Raw genomic sequence first — 23,997 nt, forward strand, 5'->3', positions numbered from 1 at the left:
GTGATTGGCCATTAATTAAAAACAATTCACATCTTTGGATAAACAATCTCCAGACCACATTCCAGAGGAGCAAAGCATGGAGAAGCTGAGACTTCTCATCTTCCCAGGAGAAGAAATCCTGGCGAAGGGATTTTCAGAAAATATCACAGTGACATAAGAGATCGTTTTTCCTCACTTGGATCACTGGAATAGGGAGTGAGGCAATGCCCCTCTGATATCCAGGGTTGCCATAGGTATCCACAGAAAATTGCTTGGAGAAGGAAGAGTTGAGGTTGGAGAGCATTGATTTTCTCCAACAGCATCTTCCTGATCCCCTTGCTCCTGAGTAGAGCTCAGCAGAGCCGGTATGTTACCTCTATCCCAACACTGCTGTGCTACAGGCACTTGGATAGTGAAGTAGTAACAGATGGAAGAAGAAATTAAAAGGAGATAGCAAGGAAATAAGCTGCTTTCATTTCAGATTTGAGCCAATGGACTGAAACAGTGTGGTTTGGTACAAAAACAGTGAAGTCAAAGAGTGGTACAGGGAGAAAATTATCCTTGTATCAGTAAAGAAAGTTTTAAAATAGGAACCTCACTCTAGGTTACTAACGAGTTTTGCAAACTTTCACTTTTGTATTGTCATTTATTGTTGAACCATGCCCAGTTGATTTGTTGGGAAATGAATGAGATTAGCCTGGCATCTGGTCTCATCTCAGTGCACTTTTGCTGGTGGCTATTCTGTCCCCAGCACACAGGTGCCAGCAGCCACGCTCGCTGCCCCAGCAGAGGACCCCAAACACACCTGGTTATCCACACAGTGCCAGGCACATGCCAAGGGCTGTGTCATCCATTAAACCTAGTGGACACCAGCCAGCTGCTGTCAGAAGTTATTACACGGGAGAACCCAAAGAGCACAGCCCCTAAAGCTCAGCTGTGCTGACAGCAGAGCCAGTTGTCCTGCAGGAGAGGAGAGGAGCTCGGAGCTGGCCTCACCATTCCCCACAGCGCCCTGGGAGGAGGCTGCAGACCCTGAGGGTTGCGCTCTTCTCGCAGGGCACAGACAAGGGGACAGTACGATGCACCAGGGGAGGTTCAGGCTGGTCATTAGGAAGCACTTCCTCACAGAGTGGGTTCTTTGACACTGGACTGGGCTGCCCAGGGATGTGGCGGAGTCACCATCCCTGGAGGTGTTTAAGTAAAGACTGCGTGTGCACTGGGTGCTCTGGTCTGGTTGACAGGGTAGTTGTGTGTCATAAGTTGATCCCCGTGATTCCGCAGATATTTTCCAACCTGATTCTATGACAAACTCAGCCTCAGACAAGGCTGTGTGAGACAGCGCCGCCGGTGCTCGGCTGCTCCCGCCCGGCCGGTGAGACACACCCACGCCCGGGAGCCCGGCCCAGGAGCGTGGCCGTCGCATGCCAGCCACGCAAGGGCGGCGTCCCCTTCGCACACAGCGGCCCCGGGCCCGCCCGCAGCCCCAGGGCAGCCGCCCAAGCTCCGCGGGCTGACAGCGGGGCTGGCCGGGGCCCCTGAGGGCGGCCCCGCCCCGCAGCGGCGCGGCCGCAACGCGCGGGGGCGCTGCGGCGCGCGCGGACGTGTCCGCTCCCACAATGCCCGGCGGAAGCCGCGCGCCGCCGCCCCGCTGCCCAGGTACGGCTCGCGCCCCCCGCGCGGGGCCGGCGCCGTGAGGGGCGCGGGCGGGGCGGGACCCGCGGCCGGAGCCGCCGCCCGGCCCTGCCCGCCCCGTCCGCGCCGCGGCCTCGCCTTCACTCCCTTCCCCTCCCGCCTACCGCCGCTGCCGGCCCCAGGCCCGGCCGCGGAGCCTCAGGGCCGGCTGCCTTCGCGCCGCGGCCGCTGCCGCCGTCTCGGGGGGTGGTGGTGGCGGCGGCAGCGTCGCTACCGCGGGCAGGGCGGGCGCGGGAGGCAGCCAGGGCCGCTCGGAGCTCCTGCAAAGCGCCGCTCGGTAGCAGGAGCCCGCTGTGTGTAGGGGTCTCCGCCACTCTCCAGGCTCCGCGGGAGGGTGGGTGAAGTTCTGTGTCCTGGGGCGGTGCGGATCCGCCTCAGTCAGTGACCACTGAGTCAGCGCTTCTGCTGCGGCTGCAGATGGTCCTGTCGGAGCTGCCACGTAAGTAGGTGCCAGGTGAAAGGGTCAAGCTCCCAAAGTTTGGGATGCAACTGGTTCCGCTCCCTTAATTTGTCAGAATTGTTTGGACGTTAGGAGGAATTTCTTCAGAAGGGGTGGTTTTACATTGGATTGGGATCCCAGGGAGGTGATGGAGTCACTGTGCCTGGAGCCACCTGTTAAGGAAAGACTGGACGTGGCACTTAGTGGTGGCTGGTGACGTGGTGGTGTCCAGTCACAGGTTGGATTCGAAGATCTCAGAGGTCTTTTCCAATCTCTTTGATTCTGTGAATCTTGATTCTGCCTCTGAGCTCTCTTTCCCCTTGGCTTTATGGAAGGGATTATATTGGCTGGTGATTTAGGATTATTCCCTTATCATATCCGGTGATGTCAAAGTGGCTTTATTTGTTGTGTCCTTCTGTAGTGCTCCAGTTTGTAACACGACTTTCTGAAGTATAATGTAGAGTGAAAAAAATTAAGCTCCTTCCTGTGTAATGCAGCTGTCGCAATCCTCAGAAGTGGGGACAATAAATTGTCCAACAGTATTAGGTACACGTTTGAAGTAAGCACAGAAGTTTTATCTGTATTCTGTGTCAGACAGGAGTGCAGCTTGCACACGCTTCCCAATTTTATGTTTTATGGAAAGTTTTTATGAGAGACAGACATCCCAGCAAGAAATGATGTGATTAAATTGGCTGAAGGTTATCCAGGTGCAGGAGAGTAGGCTTGCCATTACACTAGATCTGCTCAGAATTTTGAGAAAGCTAGAGTTTTTCTTAGGTGAAGTATCCTGAGCAAATCAAAGTCACAAGCCACTTTGAAACACTTGTTAAAAGTGTTACAAGACTATGTCAGATGGGTTTAAAACAACTGTCAGATCACAAGTTAGATGATGAATTTGCTACAGAAGGCTGGAATGTTCTAGTTTCTGTTTTCAGTGTTTTTAGGGCCTTCCTAGATGCTGCTTCAGGATCAAGTACCATCATAACACAGAAATAAACAACATGATAATTGACTATGGCTTCCAAAAAACAAGTACAGTGAAACAGGCTCTGGTTTCCATCACCTGAGGTTTCTTGTTCCTGAGAGGAAATGAAACCAGGCACGTGTGCTGATTCCTAGTTGTGAAGCAGTGGATGCTGAATGTGCATGAGGAATTGGACAGCTCTTGGGAAGGTGCAGTAGCAGAGGAATAGTCACCCTGCTACTCTTACCTGTCTGTGGCCAGCTTTCTCCATGCTCCTCTTTTCCATGACCTCTCTCATTTGTGGGGGGGCTGTGAAGGGGAAATCAACAACGGTGGGGCAGAAGTAAATACTAACTAAGGGAAACAAGAATAGTGCAAGCATGGAGTGAGTGATGCTTCTGTGATGTGCTCTCCCTGTTGGTGTTTGTGTGGGGGTCAGAATCCCTCTGATCAAAGGGTTGTGACTTGCTTTTAATGCCCCTGGTAGTTTGTCTGTGAACTTTTCCAGTTGCCTCTTAAATTCCCATGACATTGTAGCATGGACAGCAGCAGCCTGTGACAAGGCTGGTGACATGTTTGGACCCTCTGTGATACCTGTGAGCCAAACAGCTGCTGGTTGGATTTGGTATTCCACAGTTCTGTCATGGAATGAGACATCAAACCTGATCTGTTAATTTCCTTGCACCTGTAAGAGATTCACAGACCATTTGTAGTGGCAGTGCAGTCTTCTGTCATCTTCAGGTGGTTGAGGGATATAGAATTTTTGGAGGAAAATGTATGAAGTTTGTTACGATTTGGTGAATTACTTAATGCAGCTTTGAACAGATGTTTCAAAAAGACATTTAGAGGTAGCTCTGAAAGCATATTTATCTTTCTTCAATCTCTAAATATGTAAGTGCATATCAAATTTACCACTTGGCTCCCTGTGCAAAGCTGTATTGTTTTGAGAGCTGGATAAGGTAGATTTAGTAAACTTTTTTTCTTTGTTAATACATTTTTAGGTAAGACTGAATCTTCTGTACACTATGTGCATTATACATCCCTTGACATGTGTATGATCTTCCAGCCAAAGCAGTTTTCTATTATTAGCTTTGGCTTTTAGATAGCTTTCTGATTCTACGATAAATTCAGCCTGTTAGGAGGCTGGGAAAAAAGCTCATATTTTCACTGGGTGGCTTTTTAAGATGATGATAACAAAACCTAACTGGTGTTGAGATCTTCAGCTCTACACAATTTCTACCTTGCATGATTTCGTAGTATATTAAGAGAATTGTCAGGTTCCAATAGAGGCTTGTCTTTTGTCTTCTCTGAAAAACAGAGCCTGTTTTTCTCTGAGTGTAAGTAGGAGTCTCAAAGTTTTGTTCAAGATTTATGCAAATATTTATTTACATACAGAATAGACATAAAAGTTGAAAGAATACCTCTAAACATGGCTTTATCATTTGCTTTGTCTGTTGTCTGTGCATTCATGCTGCTGTTAGTGGTATTTATGTTCTTTGTTCTCAGTTGTAGGAGCAAAGCAACTATGATGAGATTGAACATTGAAAATCTTAATGCTTTGGAAATAGAGCTGTGGTTGTGCTGTGTTTCTTTCCTGAGGTGTTCTGAGCAGAGATTATGGATTAATCAAATGTAGTGGATGGGGGTACTGATGGGGTTCAGAATCAAAGGTTGTGTAAACCTGAGTTACTCCTGTACTGTGCAGATGAGTAGCATGTTTTCCTGTTTTAAATGCCTCAAGTGCTGGGACTTCCTGAACTTCACTTAAAGAACACAGAAACATTTTAATATCTCTATTATCCCAGTTTTCTTTTTCTTTTATTATCTTTTGACTAACAGAACAGAAACATTTTAATATCTCTATTATCCCAGTTTTCTTTTTCTTTTATTATCTTTTGACTAACCTCCCTTGGCTATGTTCAGGCCTTTCCAATATGTATGACCTCACAAAAGAGACCTGAAGTGCGTTGTTACCCACTAAATGTATTTATTAACTTTTTTTGTTTGTTCTTATCTCATCAGATAGCTCAACATGAACTTTAACCATCGAGATAATTTACAAAGTGAACAGAATAATACCTTTTCTTCTGAGAGCTGGCTGCAGGATTCTGGGTTTCTCCTGCTGTGCAGTCCTATTCCCTGCCTTTTCCTGAAACAGGACATGGAGCTGCGTTCCTTTCTTCATGTTAGGTGCTAAGTAAGTTATTTGTTTCATCAGGGGAAATGCAGATCCATGAAATTACATTTTGTCTTAGTAAGTTGATGAAGGGGTATTTAAACTGTGCCATGGCATCACTGCTCTTGTTTATATTGATACAGCTCCCAAAAGTCCCTGTCAGGATCGAGTTCTGAGTAGTAGAAATGGTTATTGGTAGAGAACCATTACAGTTTAAAGCTCCTCTGCAATTTTGTTGTGCTCTTGAGCTGCTTGGTTCACTCCTTGGTTATATGGTTAGCAGTATAGTTAAGAGCATGAGTCCATGTGCATTCCATGTGAATTGTCCTTCTGGGAATATGTGCATGAACTTGGGGATAGGTAAAAGTTTCTACAACTGTGGGTTTAGTTTCTTGAATGCTTCATGCCAGCAGGCTGATCTAGAGGAAGTCCTGGAGTTGGGGTTCTTTTCTGGTTTTGTGTCCAGCTGATGGAAGCACTTTGTTCAGGAGGGATTTCTCCAGTGAAGTGCTGAAATAACAAAGGCACCTGATAAAATCCCCAAGGTGTTCAGCAGACTGCAGTCAACAGTTACAGCTTTGGGGAGAGTCTGATGTGCTGTACAAGTAAAATATGAGGGTATTAATTTGGAATTTATTCAGCTAATGTGATGGATCTCAGAGGAGTTTGAAGTTTGACTGCTGATGAAGCTGAATTTACTAAACTGAAAGTGACAACACATTTTTAGTGCTTATGTTATGATATGCCTCTTTCTCTCTGAGGAGTAAATAACCTTGAAAAGCCTGAATATTGTTGATTATTCATTAAGTTTCCTGATGGATATATAATCTTTGGGGAGTGGGAAATAGAGAAGATGAGAGTTCAGGTAAATATAGCTATTTCCTCTCTTTTGTGAAGAGGTAGTGTCTTTTTGGGGAAGATTTGGATTTCTGACTTGTGAGAATGCAGTCATTCAGCTGCTGAGGCTTGTAAAGCACCCTTAACGTCATAGTTTGAAAGGTGCTGTAAACATGTCAGTATCACACACAAAAGCATATTTCAGCTGTATCCAGAAATATGTTTCCTCTTGCAGTTTGTTACTGTATGGAACTTGAGTAGCATCATCTGAGGGAGGCAAAAATATTTTTTCATAGTGTCTGAAGTGATAGGTGTAGTATATGGTAGGAGTCTGCAGAGCAATGTTAAGAGCTGAGGAAGTGTTTGCTTTTGGCTTCATATAAATTCTAGCAGTTCGCCCACTTGAGGAGAACAAATTTGTGTACTGATGCTTAGCAGATAAGTAATCCTTTTAATTCTTGTCTTGCTAAACTTTTGAATGTTTTGATTTAATGTAAGGTTTGAAGAACTGTTTTGTGGCTTGTGTAGATTAGTAGGTCCTGTTCAATTAAGACTCTAGTCTGAGTTACAGTTGAAAATCCTAACTGTGCCCCAGTTGAGGCCTGAGCCCACTGTACAGTTTGAGAAGTTTGATTCATCACAGTTGACTCTCTTGTCTGTGCTTTTACCTCAATTCTGATTCCTCCTGATTTGTGTTTTGTTGCAGGCTGTTGTTAACTCTGTTGGCAATGTCTATGATTTTATCTGCCTCCGTGGTCCGTGTGAGGGATGGACTCCCACTTTCTGCATCTACTGATTGTGACCAGAGCACGGGAATGCAAGAATGTAGAAAATATTTTAAAATGCTCTCAAAAAAACTTTCTCAGCTTCCTGACAGATGTACTCTGAAAACTGGACAGTATAATATAAAGTAAGGCATCTCATTTAAGTATTTGCAACATCCTAGGTTGTGTCTCTCTGTAAGTGAAAAAGTTAATTGTGCACATTAGAAATGCTTAATCAAACTAAGATTAATGCTTGGCACTATTTATATATCTGAAATTTAAAAATTGAGCAATTTTAGAAAGATTTGAACCTATTCAGACCTTCGTGGAAGTTCCTTTATAATGGCACAAAGTCATAGGACAACATCATGGGAAGAGTGGCTTTACACTAAATGAAAGGGTAGGTTTGGATTAGATATTTAGAAGAAATTCTTTATTGTTTATAGTTCACTTGCTCTTAAACTGACCAAAATTCTGATTCTAATTTAGATATTTTAAATGAGGTGAGTAACTTCATCTTAGCCCCTAGTTAACCATGTGGAAGTTACAGTAGTGGAACATGTACCACCTGAATGATCCTAGAAAGTGCTAAGACCTCTCCATCTCCTATAGGTATATGTGAGTTTCCAGCATTTCTTGGATTAAAGCCCAGGATGGACTAAATTGTTTCAATCTTTTTTTTTTTTTTTTTACAGGCTAACTACAGTTGGCCTGTAAACTGATTAGCTTAAAACAAACTTTTTAAGAATAAGCTATAAGGCTTAATCAGGTTAGATTTTACTGCTTTTCTCTTTGATTACTTTTAATACTGTAAGTTATCCAGAAACTCTAATGGATTTCCTAAACGCAACAGAATATGTATACTGCAAACTGTCCTTTTCTGATTTCATATTTGCCATCTCTGGTTGTCCTTGCAACTGTCTTTGGAGAATTATTAATTAATTAACTCTACAGAACAGTTTTATTTCTTCCCATGCTCTAGAAAGAGCCAGTAGCCCTCCCCTGAATCTGAAAATAAGGTTTTGCATTTTTGGGCTGCACCAGATCCCATATTGTACATTTGAGATGAGTGAAAAGCTGTTATGGGATGAACCTGCTGTGTTTCTGCATCCTAAAAGCTTTGTTATTGTCTCTTTAACAAGTGTGTGTATATGTGTGCACACACACACATGTAGATACCTACATACACATTCATGTAAACCAGCTTCTCATATGATTGTACAATGTGGTGTTCAAGTAAAACATTGCTTAAAAGTAACCTGTTTTTCTTTTAGAATACTTTTGGTTTTCAGTAAACATATATTCCTTTGCTACCCTATGTAAGTTTTTGTTTTTCTGGTTACAGAATATATAAGATCAGACTAGAAGAGCAGTTAATTCACTGAATTTAAATTTTGAATATGTTTTCTCAATTGTAGCTTTATAAGTTCTCTGGGAGTAAGCTATATGATGTTGTGCACTGAAAATTATCCCAATGTCCTGGCTTTCTGTTTCCTGGATGAGCTTCAGAAGGAGTTCATCACTACCTACAATATGATGAAGACGAATACTGCTATCAGACCATACTGTTTTATAGAGTTTGGTAAGGATCTGACTTTCTCCCCCTTCATTCTCATACTAAGACAAATGAGTATTTAAATTGATACAACTTAATGCCCACAAAAAAAATGTCCAAAGCAATTTATAGCTGTGTTTCAGGTGGATTTAGAATCTGATTTAACTGCTCTTAGAGTCAATAAAGAAATACTTCTGGGGGCATTAAATTAGGCTACTAGAGTTTTATCCAAACTTACTTCTGTTCATTCCAGTAGGTTTTGGTTTAAGCCTTGTGTGAGCAACTCTGGAATTCATCTTCTGGTAGTAATACCAGCAATTGTTTGACTTCATACCTGTTGAAATACTTAACCTGTGAAGTCATTGAGCTTCATAAATTTCTCAAGGAAAAGATTGTAGTTTCATGTTAGCTGTTAGCTGTGCTATCTCTTGTTCAGTATATGAAAGGGAGAAATTTTTACTTCTCTTATGATGTAGTGGAGCATTTACTCTTCAGACTCCAAATGCAATTCATCTCATATATACCAGATAACAGCTGTTCTGAATTCCATTCATTTATGTTGCTTTAATACTATGTATTAGAAATTACTGTAATTAGATATTCTTATGAAACACATTAGAGCAAAGAGAACTGCAGTTTTAGAAACACGGGGGAAGATACTCCAGTTGGTTAATTCCTGTCTATAATTCAGTCAGTTAATGACAATTTCTGTATGACATTACTGTCCTGCTTGTGAAGATTTCTTATGAACACTTTTTTCTTCCACAACATATTTTTTTCATAAGGATATTTACTAAACTAACAGAAAAGCTAGAATAACTGCAGTAAATCCATTGTATTAGAAATGCATTCAGTCTCATGCAATGAAAAGTCATTATTTTATTCAGTTATTACATAATAAGATTTTTAGAGCTTAATTTTTTTTAATTGCAGCATTAAATAACCCATGATGTATTAGGCACAAAACAGAAATAGCGTTAAAAATCCAAGATAAATACAAATGTTTCAAGCCATATATTTCAGTCTGTGAACTGAAAAGCTGCATGGTCTTGGATTTTATAATTAACAAAGTCCATAGAAAAATACCTTTTTATTTTAAATTTTGCACAGATAATTTCATTCAGAGGACCAAACAGAGATACAACAACACGCGTTCTTTGTCAACAAAGATGAATCTTGCTGATATGCAGACTGAAATCAAACTGAGGCCACCGTATCAGATTTCAGTGTCAGAACTTGGTTCAGCCAATGGCTTTTCTCATGTACCTGTGGGGGAGTATAAGGGTACTGGTAAGATATCTGCAGGTAAGTTCCAGACTTGTATTATTGTATCCTTAAATGAGACATATGCAGCAAAATTCATTTTTTTTTCTTTTTAAAAAAAGCTTCTTTTCATGTTTCTAAAACATAAAGCTGATATGACCATATGTGTATTTTAGCTCAGATGTCTGTTTTGTCTCTTGCTCCAAACGCTTACCTTCTCGAGGCACTCAGAGGAGGAAATGACTCTGTCCATTAGACTGCTTTATTGAAGGGAAAAAGCCCTGTTAATGAAGATGAGCACTTAACAAGATGATTTTTTTTTTTTGACCTTTTAGGATTTCTGAAAAGTTTTGATATTTCTGCCCAGTAAGACTCAGTGTTGACATAAGCTGAGAGCAGTGTCAGGAGTCAGAGCAGCTGGAGGGAGAAGCATCTCCTGAGGAAGCCTTTGCAATGGTGAAAATCGAAAGAGCTGTTCTGGCTTAGAGATGCACTCTCTAAAATGAGTGCCTTATGTACAGCGTTAAGAATTGCAATTTGTATAAAACTGCCAAATTTATTTAAGTAGTCATTAATTTTTTTAAACTTTAGTTTACTTCACGTAGGAGTTAATTGTGGAATTGTGGGGTTGAGCTGGGTTAAAGGTTTGTGCTATTCGGTGAATCCTCTGAATGGCTTTGAGGCCCATCTTCAGATGTTTCTCAGCAGGACAGAAACAAAATGCCAAATCCTTGCACTGATACATGGGCTCCACATGTGAAATTGACATCATCTGATTTCAGTCCTCCAAGTTTAGTGAACCAAAATCATAAATAGAATGGAAGGAAGTGTTGATTTTAATTAGTTAATATATTTTCCTTTTTTTTTTCCAGAAGTACTGCTGTCTATAAATTATCCTGAGCAGGCACATACTGATGCTGTTCACTTTACAGTGTCAGGGTGCAATCATAAATCATAGAATTGCAATCATAAATCTAAACACCTCCTACAATGTTGTAATAAATGTGATTTTGTGCAGTTTATGTATATGTATACGTAAATGGGACCTCTTTGCCAGTATATTATCCTTATTATGTACTTACTCATGAGGATTACTCTAGAAGATTGAAAACTGCTTTCTATGGAAGATGAAAACCAAACAAAACCAGTAGGGTGCCCTGTTTGTACTCTGGGGCCCTGATTCTGAGAATCCCAGGTGCTATGAGGCAGTGTAGAAATAGCTTACAATCTCTGTATTTGCAATTTAACAGTATTGGAGTTAGAGTCAGGAAAAGGATTAAAGGAAAAGTGTGAAGGTGTTTAAATTGTTTTAAAGAGTGGAATTATCTAAGCAGCACTGTACATACCTTTGTCATCTTTTTACACGTGTGGGCTCTTTTTAAAGGTATGTAATGCTGTGATACCACTCTTTTGCCACTTTTGATTCCTGTATTGTTGTTTACTCTTAATGTTCTCATGTAATCCTGCTTTGTGGAAAGGGTTATGGTGGCAGAAGGGGAGCTGGTTAGCTCTGAAAATTGTCTAGATTCAAACTTTTTCCTGCAGTTGGAAAAAGAAAAAGCAATAAGCATGAGAGAATTCAGTCTGTGTCAAAATTGGCTGTTTTTTAAAAGTTGTCCATGCAGTGGGAAATGTGATTTTTATCACTTTTTTTGAATAAGTGTTGGAAGGTTATATAGACCTAAATTAAAAAACATAGGGACCATTTCTCTTTTAACTAAAAAAGAAGATTCAACAATAATTGGCAGGTGATTGTCTGTTTTTTTTAACTTACCTCTCCACAACTTCTTACAGAAGAAATTCTGTTGTCCTCTTTTCTTTCCATGTCATTTTTCTTCTGTTTCTCTTTCAGTTGCTTTTAACTTTCTTCTTCCTCTGAATTCCATAGATCTCTGTTCAGTTATCCACTTCCTTCCTTGAGTTGCTGTAGAAACTCACCATCAAAGGGCTGTACATTATGAGAAGCTGGCACTTTGCTACTTCTTCAGCTCTTCACATTTTAGATGCTATTGAATAACAGTGTCTTTTTTAGAAAGTCTGCTAATGGTTTTGTAGTTCTTTACATTCATCACTTCTCTCCACCCTTGAAAAGAACTTTCTCTGGATGTTTGCTGCCCACTCAGTTGGCTGGACTTCCAAGTTTCTCCTTTGCTCTAAGGACAGAGCAAAAAGATTCTCACAAAAAGATGTTTTGCCTAGTGGAATTTCCTGAATATGCTGTACTGTTAAAAAGTAGGACTTTCTGGAGTGAGCTGTGTTAAATGAAGTTGGAGGGCATCCAGAAGTGGGAAGTTAGGTGGATGCAAATCCTGTTTTGTTGTGCAGAATGGCAGAGTTGGAGGCATTAGCTCGGGCCCTGGGGGAAGCAGTGGCTCTCGCTCGCTCCCGCTGTAACTGGGTGTGTCGCCGGGGTGGGGATCCAGGCCTGCTGTGCTGGCAGTGCTTGCAGCCTTCTCCCTCTGAGAGTTGTGCAGTGCAGTGAGGAACAGGGGTAATTCTGCATGTGGGAAGCAGAAAGTGTGCAGATTATGGATACAATCTTCCTGCAAAGGTACGTGTAGGTGTTGGCAGGCATTAGAAATAAGGTCACAGCATGCTGATGTGTGATGTTTCAGGTTAGGATGAAATTACTGTTTTCTGAGCTTTTTTTCAGTGAAGAAACAGTTGTCAGATCAAAGTTATTTTTTGCTTGATGGTATACTCCATGCTTTTGTTTGTTTTTTTTTTTTTTACATTTTAGTTTTAAATAAACTTTCTTACAAGTAATGTAGTTTCTCATGCCATGTAAATTTCCTGAATTTTTATGTAAATGTCAACATTAAATTCAGAATTTGTGCTTTATTTGAACTGAGAATTTTTGATATGGCACTTAATCTTATTTCTAAGATTGATGGATGTACCAATTTGAAGTCAGTTGCCCTTTACCCTGCCTTCTCTGGCATTCCTTCTTCATCCTTTGGTTTTACCTTCATCTTTTTGTATTTAAATGAGTCTTGTTGCTTTGATTGTAACACTAAAATTTGTTATGACCTGGTGAGTTTAATGACATTATTAATGGTACATAATGTCCTTTTATTTTTTTTCATATTTTAACAAGAGAGAAGTTACTATTTTATGAACCTTCATAGACTTCGTTGACTTTGTTGATTTAGCTGTCCAGACTCTTTACTTTTCCCCTGTGGTTCTCAAAGAGGTGTTTTAAATGCTGTTTTAGCATACAATGATTTTAAGTTACCCAATACATGGAGAAAAGGAGATTTTCTGGAGGGCTGCAAGTGGAGAGCAGTGAACTAATTTTATCCACCAGTTAATGGAATGGCATTACTATTGGATAAAAACAGTCATATACACCCTCAGCTTTTTTCCACTCTAGATGAGATGATTTAAAAAAAAAACCCAAAACAAAACAACCACTTGGGAGTCATTGAAAAAGAGTGGTTTGGTATGCAAATAGCACATCTACCATATCTAACCTTAACAGAGTGATTGCTGGGAGTAATGTGCTCTACAGTTAGAAAAGCAGTGAGCTCTCACAGTTAAACATGGGTTATACTTTTGTTTAAAAAAACATCCCAACTGATTATACAGTATTAAATTCAGCACAAATTAATTAACTGAACTCATCCTGTATATTTTTGTTTTATTGTACACTCTTAATTAGACAGCCCTGCCTGCTTATCAATGTGAAATAGCTTTTGTTGGGGCTTTTTTAGGTTCTGCAACTTCATAAACTGTTTGAAAAACCTTTTTCCTGGGTCTGTGCAATACAAACAACTGGGATTGACACCCCCTCTCTATTAATGTTACAGTTCATTAACCTCATTGTTCAGATCTTTACACTTGGTTGATTTGAACAGAATGATTTGAGTACAGCTCAGTAGTCTCATTGTTATCTCAGTGTTGCCCAGACTGTTAAGAGTTTTGCATTGTTTTTTCACATTTGCTTTCTGTTATTCATTATGGAAAGGGACAGTAATGAGGAACATACATAACTGTTACATACTTGTGACCCTAGATAAGCTTGAAAGAGCGGGTGTGCATGGAAAGAAAGTGTTTTAATTTTAATGTGTTTTACTTGTAAGATGCTAAGCACAATCTGGAAGGTCCATATAAGATTGTGGTACAGATGCCAGCTGAGTTTCAGAGCTGTCCCTTCATGTATGTCTTTGGTAGCACACCCTGTGTTTAAGGAAGGGGACTGATAGCTTTGCCTCAGTGTTCTGTTCAGCAAACAAGCTAAATCAGTCTCAATATCTCACTAATGCCTTGGTGTTAAAGAAGAGTGGAGGTTGTGAGAGAAGCTCTTAAGCACATGACTTATTAGCTGGTTACTGATTATGGGCAGATTTCAGTAGCAAGTGCATCTTTTACTTTTGATTTTCTGGCATGTTTGAGCAGCCATGACTAACATACTGAATAAATGGAATCTATTGAGATAAAGACTAAATATAACAAGACAATTACATATGTGAACTGGAGGAAAGTTTACTTTTTGCTAAACCTCGTGCTGAAGCATTTACCATGTTTTGTCTTTTTAGAAAACAGAAATGACATTTTGTGGTTTGCTTCAGCGTTTACTTGAGCTAGAAACCACTGACAAATGAAATTATTATTTTATTGAATTTCTGAAGGCATTGCTTTGACCTTTGATATCTTCTTTTGATCTGCTTTGCAGCTCCTCATCAACGTCTGGAACCTGTGACTCTGCCAGGGATTGTCTCATTTGTACTTAGTCTGTTATGTGGAGCTTTGAATTTAATCCGTGGCTTCCATGCCATAGAAAGCCTTCTCCAGGTATTGTACATGTTCATGAGTTTAAAAGTTATGCATCATAGTAACCACAATTTTCGTTTTAGAAGATTCTACGTGATCTTAGTTGTGCCAGTTTTATTTCAAAAGTACTGTTTGTGAGGTCAGGCCTCTGTTACAAATCCTGTATTGTTTGTGATCTGTGCATCCTCCTCGAGTGTGCTGCCTCATTCATCGAGGCTGAGTTCCTACAGCAGTGGAAGGTGGGTGGCCAGCTCCTTCCCTGGTACCTTGGGAGCAGTGAGAATGTGAACATAATGTTCTGTTTGCTAAATTTATGCCAGGGTATGAGGTGTTTAATTTCTATGGATACTATTTAAAAACACTTGAGTGACATGATGAACAGCTTTGAAAATCTGGGCAGTTTTTTTGGAAAGTCCACAGAGCGGGAATCTTTAAACAGGTTTTGTAAAGTCGTTTCTTAGAGAACCTTTTTAGTTTTGTTTGCATTTATTAAATCTTATTTCTCATTGTGTCTTGATCAGTGTCAGAAAATTGTCAAGTAATTTCTTCTAAAATCCCCTCCCCAAACAACCTCCCCCAAACCCATTTTTCTTCTGTAAAATCTCTACTATGACCCTCCCTGTAGCCTTTCAGTTTCTTTCTATTCCATTTCTTGTGCTGGTTGTGTTCCCACAAGTGCTACAGTGTCACTAATAATGGTTTATGCTTTCAAGCAATTCAGGTGAATATGCTGCTAGTACTTGGCAGGCATGCATAGAAAGTTCATATGTGTTGCCACCAAAAAAACCAAAGACTTCCTCACAATTTAATGGCTATAATTGTGGTGATAGATACAGAAAGTAAAAACCCCGTGGAACTTTTCCGAGAGAAAATGGTAATCCTCTTACTTGGCTGGTAGAGAGTCTTTTTATTTAAACATATCTGGACTTCATAGAGTCATTTAGGTTGGAAAAGACCTGAGTCCAACCATAACTCAGCACTGCCAAGTTCACTAAACCATGTTCCAAAGTGCCACATCTACAAGGCTTTTAAATTCCTTCAGGGGTGATGACTCAACCACTTCCCTGGGCAGCTTGACAGCCCTTTTAGTGAAGAAATTTTTCCCCTGATGCAACACGAGGCCATTTCCTCTCATCCTACCCATTGTTACCTGGGAGAAGAGCCCAGCTCCCACCTTGCTACAATTTCATTTCAGGTAGTTGCAGAGAGCAGTAAGTTCTCTCCCAAGCCTCCTCTTCTCCAGGCTAAACAGTCCCAGTTTCCTCAGCTGCTCCTTGTAAGTCTTGGTCTCTAGCCCTTTCAGTAGCTAACTGCAATGTTTTTGATACCTGATGGAGTTTTTTTAGGGAAATAAGGTAAAGAAGAATTCCTGTATTCCAGTTATCTTATATAGTATTGATATATGTAATGATTGAATAAACAGTACTGTTGATTCTCAGCATTTTAGGAAGACTAGTTGATAGATTAACAAGAGTAATGAAAATGTTCCATGCTTGGTCCTCCTTTCTGAGTTGTCTTTGGTTTGTTTTTTAAAGAAAGACCAAGTGAACCTGCATCTCTACTTTATCCCTAATTAGGTTTTTCTGTGTTATGCACAATTCTCTCAGTTTATAAATAGGAATGATTTTAAAGTATGCTGTAGTACAAATAGTACTGAACGGATTTGTCAGTTAGTGTGATGTTGCTAAAACTTACTCTGTTACCTTTCTGCAGCTGATTTTTAAAAAAGAACACAAATGTTAGATTAATCTACTTAAGGGATGACAGGACATCCAGTTAATTTTATTCTCTATGTTATTGCATCTGGAGGTAATAGATTGCAGTACAGATGGAAGATAATTTTCATTTCTGACAAATGAGGCACACTAAAATTCCATTAAAATTTCTCTTAGTTTACTTTATTATGGAAAAATCCACAAGGTTTAGGGAGAAGTAATCCAAAACACAATTAATGGAACGTGTTCTGAGAAGTCATTCAAAAGAATGTCTCTGAATTACTTTTTGCTTTATAATCAGTGGTTTTATTTGAGTGTTAATAAAATTCTGTTACAATCTGTAACTGTACTCCACCAAATGTGCAGTGGCACTAGGGCAAAGACAAACTGGGTAGAAATTACTGCATTGTGGATGTAACTTTTGTGTGCAGACATGCAAAGTTTTTCCTGGTCAGCACAGGACATGAGAATGCTTCACACTGAACATACTCTCAGCAGACACAAGTTGTCCTTGTGGATGGAACACCATCTCTTCTCAAGTGATATTTGCTCTCAAGGACAAACATTTGCATGAGTGCCCATTGTTTTCCTAGGAAAGTTCTTGGTAGTTGCAGATGTCTGCTAGAAATGCAGTTAAAATAGTCACTGAGCATGGAAATTTACTCTGCTCAGCTCTCTAGGAACTGTTACAACCTGTTTGAATAAGTTAAAGGGTTTGTTTTGTTTTCAAAACACATAGTAGAAAAATCTGTCCCTTCAAGTAAATTTTTCCATCTTTCCTTCAAGCGAACCCTATTTTCCAAGTCTCTCTGATAAATTCCTGTGCTGCTGTTAGCTGTCATTGCATGAGCACAGAGCTGCCTTCGTTATTCTCTGTGCAGAGTTTTACCCCACCCTAGTGGCCAGTCTGGGTCCTTTCCTGTTACCTCGTTTCCATTTCCTGAAGCTTTAGGAAGGCACAAATCTATGAAGTTGCTATTAAAGGTAGTTACCAGTGTTTAGACTTGAATTTTCAAAGGCATCTGGAGAAGGTAAATATCCAGTGTTAGACCTGGATATCTTTAAAGCTTTTGAAGATCTTGGCAAGAGTTTGTTGTGAATAAACATTTTGGTCAGACTCCAGGACATGATTTTTTTGCAGACATGTAAGTAAGCTCTGATTAGTCTTAATTTTCGGTTTAGTGTGGTAAAGGAATTGCTACAAATCCCTGTGTGAAACTGTTTTAACATGCAATAATTCATAACTTTCATACTGGTATTTCACTTGTTTTATTGTAAAACATGGCTTTTTCTTTTATTCTTGCAGAATGAAGGTGAAGATTTCAGCTATGTTATTGCATTTTTTCTTGGAACCGCAGCCTGTTTGTACCAGGTGTGTTTTTCTGTTTGCATAATTCACTAGAGTTTAGAAACATTACCAGTCATGCATAAGTGTCATCATGTTTTCTTAAATGTCACAGATACTTGAATAAGGTGATTACAGAAAATATTTTCTGCTCTGTTTTTTTTCATTAATCATAAAATATCATGTAGTAGTAGATTGATACAAAAGATACGAAGAACTTCTGTTTGCTGGCATTTTTTTGCCAGCTGGTTGATTAAGACATTTAATTGAGACAATGATCTCTAAAGTCACAAGCAGTGGAGGTTATATATTTTTTTTTTATAATTCTGCACCCTAGAATTTTCTTCACTCTGTACTTTAATGTGCATCTCCTTCCTTTTCAAAGCTTGTGGCTGCTTTTCACTGTTTTCCTGCCTGGAACTTCTTGCTTTTCTTCTCTGTCAGCTTTCCATTTCTGCATCTGAATTTGACTTTTCTTTATTATTTATAGCAAGGTGCCCACTGGCATCTGTCATTCAGTGACACTGCTGTTACATTAACCTGTATCTGTGTCTCTCATGCTCAGTTGCAGTTATTATAATTACTTTGACTTTTAATCTTAGACTTGTGGAGTATCCAGTTTTTACTTGTTTCTGTTGGCCAGTGTTTAGTACTGTGTCAGACATTAATATAAGAAAATGCCTTTCTATCAGTCTTTTTTTTTGCCCAGGTTGTTATCTCTAGCAAAATGTCCCAATGCGACTTGTGTCCTCCAACACTTGTTGACTTTCCATTGACTTCTGCCTTAAATAATTTAGATTGGTGTTAATTTTCTAAGCCAACAGTCTGTTCCATATCAGATAAGGTAGAGCTTCTCCATTCTGTTTTTGTAAAAAAATACACTTTTCCCCTCCTCTCCCAAACTGGAAATCTTTCTCTTTATAAAGTATTCATGTCTGTCCATTGAGACATCTTTCCTGCACTGTTTGCCTTGAACAGAGCTGTCTGAAAGAAAGAATCCATGCAACCTGAAATGTAGGCTTTTTATTAATATCCAAAATAGGTCTGTTGAAACTCTGTTTCCCACCCTCTGGTATAATTTTTGTAATATGTGATTGGTCGGTTTTCAGAATTGAGGGATGTTCGTTCTCTGGCATGTTCTGATGCTCTTTGGCTACAGTTAAGAGCTCAGGACATTAATTCCCTGTGTTGTATGACAGCCCATTTCACTGTCATTCACCCACCAGGTGTCCATCCTGCTGTATTGTCTTGTTCAGTTAATAACAACACAGCAGTGTGTCTCTGGTTCCCAAGAAATGTTTTTAACTGTGCAGACAAAAGAACAGGACTTATATGGAATATGATGTTTTATTAGACTCACTGACATGTCTAGTGCTGCTTCATAGTTTCTACTCTTTTATAAAGGAGGAAAAGTAATAACTGCCTCAGTTGTACTAGAAGTGCAAAGTATCAGAAGTTGAGCCTTCAGTCATCTCTTAACATTCATTAAAAAAAATCAAAATCAAAATCTTCTCTGAAGTGGCACAGAGGAGCCTTCTCCATAAAAGCATGCCCAGTATAACACTTCCCTTTAGTAGTAGAAAAACAACCCTCAGGAGTTCCATAAGAGTACTTGTTACAGTAAGCTGTTAAAGCTGCATTGTTTTGGCCTTTTGACTGTTTTTTGGCATTTTCATCTGTTCTGTGAGGGGCACGTCCAGTAGTTCAGAGCTGGACCAATGAAAGATCCACTTCAGAAAGTGGAAAGTGAAAAGTGGAAATGAAAGATCCACTTCCAGTTCTTCAGTAAAATTCAGTCATTGGACATTGTGTTATAGTAACATTTTTAACCTACTGTTTAAAAGCCTTTATTAATCATTTTGATGAAGCATATCCTGACTCTTATTTTAATCTTGGAAGCAGTCACACTTGTTCGTACATTGTCAGCGGGAGTGACAACACTAGGAAATTATCTGAATTCTTATTGCTGAGATACCAGTACCAACTAATTGCTCTTTTAGATATGATTTGTGGAGTTGTCAGCACAAGCAGGTTGCATTTACTCTGCTCAAAATGGCCAAGCAGGTTCAGAACACTTTTGTCTAGATTCTGAAACATGCAGGTTATTAATCTCTAGTTTTACTTTGCTTTTGAGGAAGAACATACAAATCTTACTGATAATGCCAGTCCTCACCACTCTGATAATATTTAGATGCCCAGACACTACAAGTAGCTGTGCTGCTCTCAGCCACACTTGGAGTGGAAATGCATGCTTTATAACAAAGTGGTAGAGTGCAAATAGAATATAAAGTAACCTCAATAAATTGTATTGTTCAGTTCCCTTTTTTTTGAGGAACATGAAAAATGAAAATTAAGTGGAGTTTTTTTGACTGATAAAACATGGCAAATGCCCAGGAAGAACAGAAATGGCACTTAGATAATCTGATGATGGATGCTGTTAAATCTGTGTGACCATAGTTATAAATCCACTGGGAACATATTTGGAATAGAAAGTAAGCATAAGTACTATTGTTATCTACCTTGAAGCTCAGGAAAAAAACTTCCTTCAGCAGAAATGACCTGAAGCCAGGGAAGGAGCAAAGGAATTTTTTGATTTTGTAGCAGTTAAAGGAGCAGTTCAAACAATAGGAGAAATAAAAATAATGTCTGGGTAAACGCTTTGTCCTTTTAGAGATGAAAACTGAGACAAAAGACTTGAGCAGATTTCCAGATACAGTAGGAAGTGGGCTGAGTAGGGAACTGTGGGCAGTCCTGACAGATTGTGTTACACCACAGTGTGCAAAACATTGCCTAAAAATTACAGGAGAGGAGTTGTGTCTCTCTCCAGATGTGATCAGTCCTGCAACAGCTGAAGCAGGGCAGTGGGTTTGGCCTCTGCATCTGACAGGAGACTCTCAGCATCACCCCTAGCAGGACACTGGGAGCTGCCTGGGGATTGCCTTGTGCTGGGCTCTGGGGCCCTGGTATTGTCCCTGTCCTTCCCATTGCTTTCCTTTCCTTCTCTTGTTCCTTCTGTGCTGCTTGAGTAGAGCAGAGTTTATTTTGACCAGAGATTGCCAGGAACATCCACTGTCTTTAGTGGATGGGCCACTCATGTCAGGCTGTAATTGGTTATTACGAATGAATTGTTCGCAGGGTTTAATGCAAGGCAAATGTAACCTTGTATTGATATCAGGTACTCTTCATTCTTCTATGGCTGCTGAATTGATGCTGTTCTTCCACGTGTGATTCAGACTTTTCCTTGGTTTGGGCTGTAATTTTTCAGTGACCTGACAGTTTTTCTTCAGTAGAAGTTATTTTCCATGAGGTAACCTGATTTCTTTTTTGTCTCCTGGCAGTGTTACCTGTTTGTGTACTACACAGGCTGGAGGAATGCCAAGTCCTTCCTGACGTTCGGCTTGATCTGCCTGTGTAACATGTATCTGTATGAACTGCGCAACCTGTGGCAGCTCTTCTTCCACGTCACTGTGGGAGCCTTTTCTACCCTGCAGATCCGACTGCGGCAGCCCCAGGGAAAGTCCCCTGATTACAACGTCTGACAAGTCCTGGAACGCTGAGACCAAGTCTTGTTCCACTAGTTACTCTCAGGAATGTAAAGCTGTTCTCCAAAAGAAGAAGCTGTCTGAATGGGGCTTTTATTTTTTTCTTTTTTTTTTAATAAGTCAATGTAAGATGCCTGTGGACATTCTACACTTGGTGGTTGAACCTTTTTTTAATTATTTTTTTATTTTCTTGAAAAGGACACAAAAGATTACGGGACTAGAGGAGGAAAGTGAAGTATGTCCATGCAGTGAAATGTATGTAGAATATGAACTGGTGGCATAAAAAAGCTTCATTCATACATTCATGGAGATAATCTGATGTGGAATTATCGGATGGTATTTCATGATCACATTATCTGATGGTAGGGTGGAAGCACATTTGTACATTAATGGAGGAATGTGTAGAGTATGTTCTGCATATTGTGCAAGCTTTTCACTTCCAAGGTCAGTTTTGCCTTTGTGAGGCAGTAGGGAATAGGCTAAATAAATAATAATAATAATGCTATTGCATATTAGCAACTAGATGTGGCATATGTAATATACTAAATTTTGGAATGTTTTATTTCACATTGACATATATGTGAATGTTTTCTTAATTAAAATGTAACCTGGAAACTCAGTTTCTAGGGATCAGCTTCACCTATGGTGCTTTGTCTTGTGCTGCAAGTTCTTTAATGTGTTTTCATTTATGATTTTCTTTTAATTATTCTTTGAAATTGATTTATGTAGATAGGGTTCATTTTTTGTAATTATTCAGAAAGTTCTGCCACTAACCAGGATCCTTGCACACTTCATGTGTTTGGACTCTGGAAGGGTTGAAAGGGAACAGATTGGTGAGTAAATGGAGTGACTTGTACTTGTTGGAATACTGTCCTTTTTATATATTCTTCCTTACTTTCAGAAATGGATGAATAATTAGCTCAAACCTGAGACAGACAGCTGGTGACAGGAAAATAATAAACCAGTCTGATTAGCTTAAACAAGAAATTACAGGGGTTGTGTTGGTTCTTTGGGCTTTATGGGTTGGGTGTTTTTGTGCTGGGATAAAACCTTTGTGATTTAGTTGAGTGAACAAATGTATGCTGCTAAAGCTGGTGAATCAACCAGCAAACTCCAACCAACCATAGAGGACCACCATCACTTACACTGGGGTTTTATTTTTATATTACAGTTATTTATGATGTTTTATAATGTACAAATAGATATAAGGTTTTATCTACAAGTTTTAATCAAGGCTTAATGGCAGAGAGGTTGCACTGCCCTTGTGTTGCTGGATTTGGGAACTGGCAGAGCTTTGCTGTGCTGTGAAATGTTGGCCCAGGCAAATTTTCTTGGACATTTCATACCAAAATGTTATGTTTTTAAATAAGTTACTTCGTGGAGATTTTATGACCAGGAAAAAAGGAACTATTTTCTTTTTAAATAGATGGAGTATTAGTTAAGAAAATTGTGCATAATACAACCAAGAAGAATTAGAGAATGAAACTGCAGTGGGAAGTGCTGTGTCTCGGGCTGCTGTCTGAGGTGAAGCTTTTGGAGACCCCTGGTGTGCAGGCTCCAGGGTTGGTGCTTCTCAGTTAATTCTCTTCTCTCCTTACTTCGAGACAGGGAAGAAGAAGGTGTTTATGAAGATGAGCAGCAAACAGCCCTTACTTAGCACCCAGAATTGCTTGTATTAACATCCAGTGCACCGTTCTGAAAAGGTGAAGAGCAGTCCTTTACATTTAAAATCGGTGATTAAAAAATAGAGGTATTATGTTTTAAGTATAAAACCAGGTTTTATTTTGCTTACAGTGTCTAGAAGAGCCCTTATACCTGTATTTTCACCTCCATTGATAAGCAGGGAAGCTACTATGAATGTTTTAAGTATTGTTAAGATTTTAACTCAGGTTGTTGTGCACATAAGAATTTCTTGTTGCATCATTTCTTGGTTTATATGTTAGCAGAGAATTTTGTTTTCTCTGAGGCACCGTCCCTTCCTGCTATTCCCAAAGATCCATTTTTAAGGAATGAAAACTGTCCTTTGTCATCGCATCTGGAGCCATTATTCCATTCCAGTTATGCTGGCATTAAACTAATTGCTGATTAGCAGGTATCATGAACAAATGCAACTGCCAGTGTATCAGAAAACAGTTGGGGTTTTGTTTGCCTGCTTTTATAGCACTGATAAAAATCCCATTTCACAATGAAAACTTAATGAGCATGACTGTTCTTCATTATGTGGTATTACTAGGTGCTAAAACCACCTAGCTTCTTAGCATGTTTGAGTTTGTAATATTAGAAGTTGCTGACATCTTGGTGTGAGATCAGAACAGAGATACAGCAGGCCAGGTTGGAGGTGAAAATTTATTGAAAATTCCCAGGATTTCCTTTTTGCTTACACAAACTCAACACTCAGGCAGGGGCTTCCCTGCTGATTTTACCAGGTACTTGAGTTACCAGGCTTAGGAAGATGAATTTAGGAAAGTTGATTACTCTCTTGAACAACAGGCTTTACTTCAGTGTGAAGTGCAGATGGCCGTTCGTGGTTGCTTGATTGTTCTGTGGGATTTAGTAGCAGCAGAGCCCATTTCATGCTGTATTTGTAAAGGAGTATCCACCATAGAATGCTTATCTTTCAATAAGGTGTCTCTGTATTTGCTTTCAGGAAGGAATGGCCAAAGGCTTGCCTGACTTAGAAAGGTAGGTGTATAATGCCATTTCCAGTAGATGGCAATAGTTATTTGCATCTGAAATTGTTAAAAGATCTCTGGGGCCAGCTGCTCACAGGGAAGCTGAGTGCAGCCGCTGTCCCCTGGAGCTCTTTATTGGAATGCCAGTGCCGTGCTGCCCCTGCGGGCGTGTCAGTGCTGGGCTCTCCTGCTGCGGTGACTCCCTGCTGGCACCCCTGCCCCTTTCCCAGCCCTTTTGCCAGGGCAGCCTCGGGACAGGGCTGGCCCCAGCAGTGCAGCCC

At 40.0% G+C, this 23,997-nt stretch overlaps 1 protein-coding gene across 2 annotated transcripts; it reads left to right on the forward strand.

Moving 5' to 3' along the window:
* Nucleotides 1-1,552: 1,552 nt before the first annotated feature.
* On the forward strand, nt 1,553-22,031 carry SEC22A (SEC22 homolog A, vesicle trafficking protein). 2 transcript variants are annotated; one of them, XM_036387027.1, is made up of 8 exons: nt 1,553-1,635; nt 5,097-5,271; nt 6,794-6,997; nt 8,270-8,433; nt 9,517-9,711; nt 14,345-14,463; nt 17,464-17,529; nt 20,841-22,031. In XM_036387027.1, the coding sequence occupies exons 2-8, from the start codon at nt 5,258-5,260 to the stop codon at nt 21,039-21,041; spliced, it is 963 nt and encodes a 320-aa protein (XP_036242920.1). In that variant the 5' UTR covers nt 1,553-1,635; nt 5,097-5,257; the 3' UTR covers nt 21,042-22,031. The 2 variants fall into 2 exon arrangements, with proteins under 2 accessions (XP_036242920.1, XP_036242921.1); XM_036387028.1 differs by lacking the exon at nt 1,553-1,635 and adding an exon at nt 1,843-2,110.
* Nucleotides 22,032-23,997: the final 1,966 nt, after the last annotated feature.

The sequence above is a fragment of the Molothrus ater genome, chromosome 7 (assembly GCF_012460135.2).
Source record: "Molothrus ater isolate BHLD 08-10-18 breed brown headed cowbird chromosome 7, BPBGC_Mater_1.1, whole genome shotgun sequence".
In the NCBI taxonomy this organism is placed as follows: Eukaryota; Metazoa; Chordata; class Aves; order Passeriformes; family Icteridae; genus Molothrus; species Molothrus ater.

Excerpts from the sequence above, each read along its gene's own strand:
- SEC22A (XM_036387027.1), top strand. Across the intron at positions 6,998-8,269 it reads ACTGGACAGTATAATATAAA|CTTTATAAGTTCTCTGGGAG; the intron begins GTAAGGCATCTC and ends TCTCAATTGTAG. Across the intron at positions 8,434-9,516 it reads ATACTGTTTTATAGAGTTTG|ATAATTTCATTCAGAGGACC; the intron begins GTAAGGATCTGA and ends AATTTTGCACAG.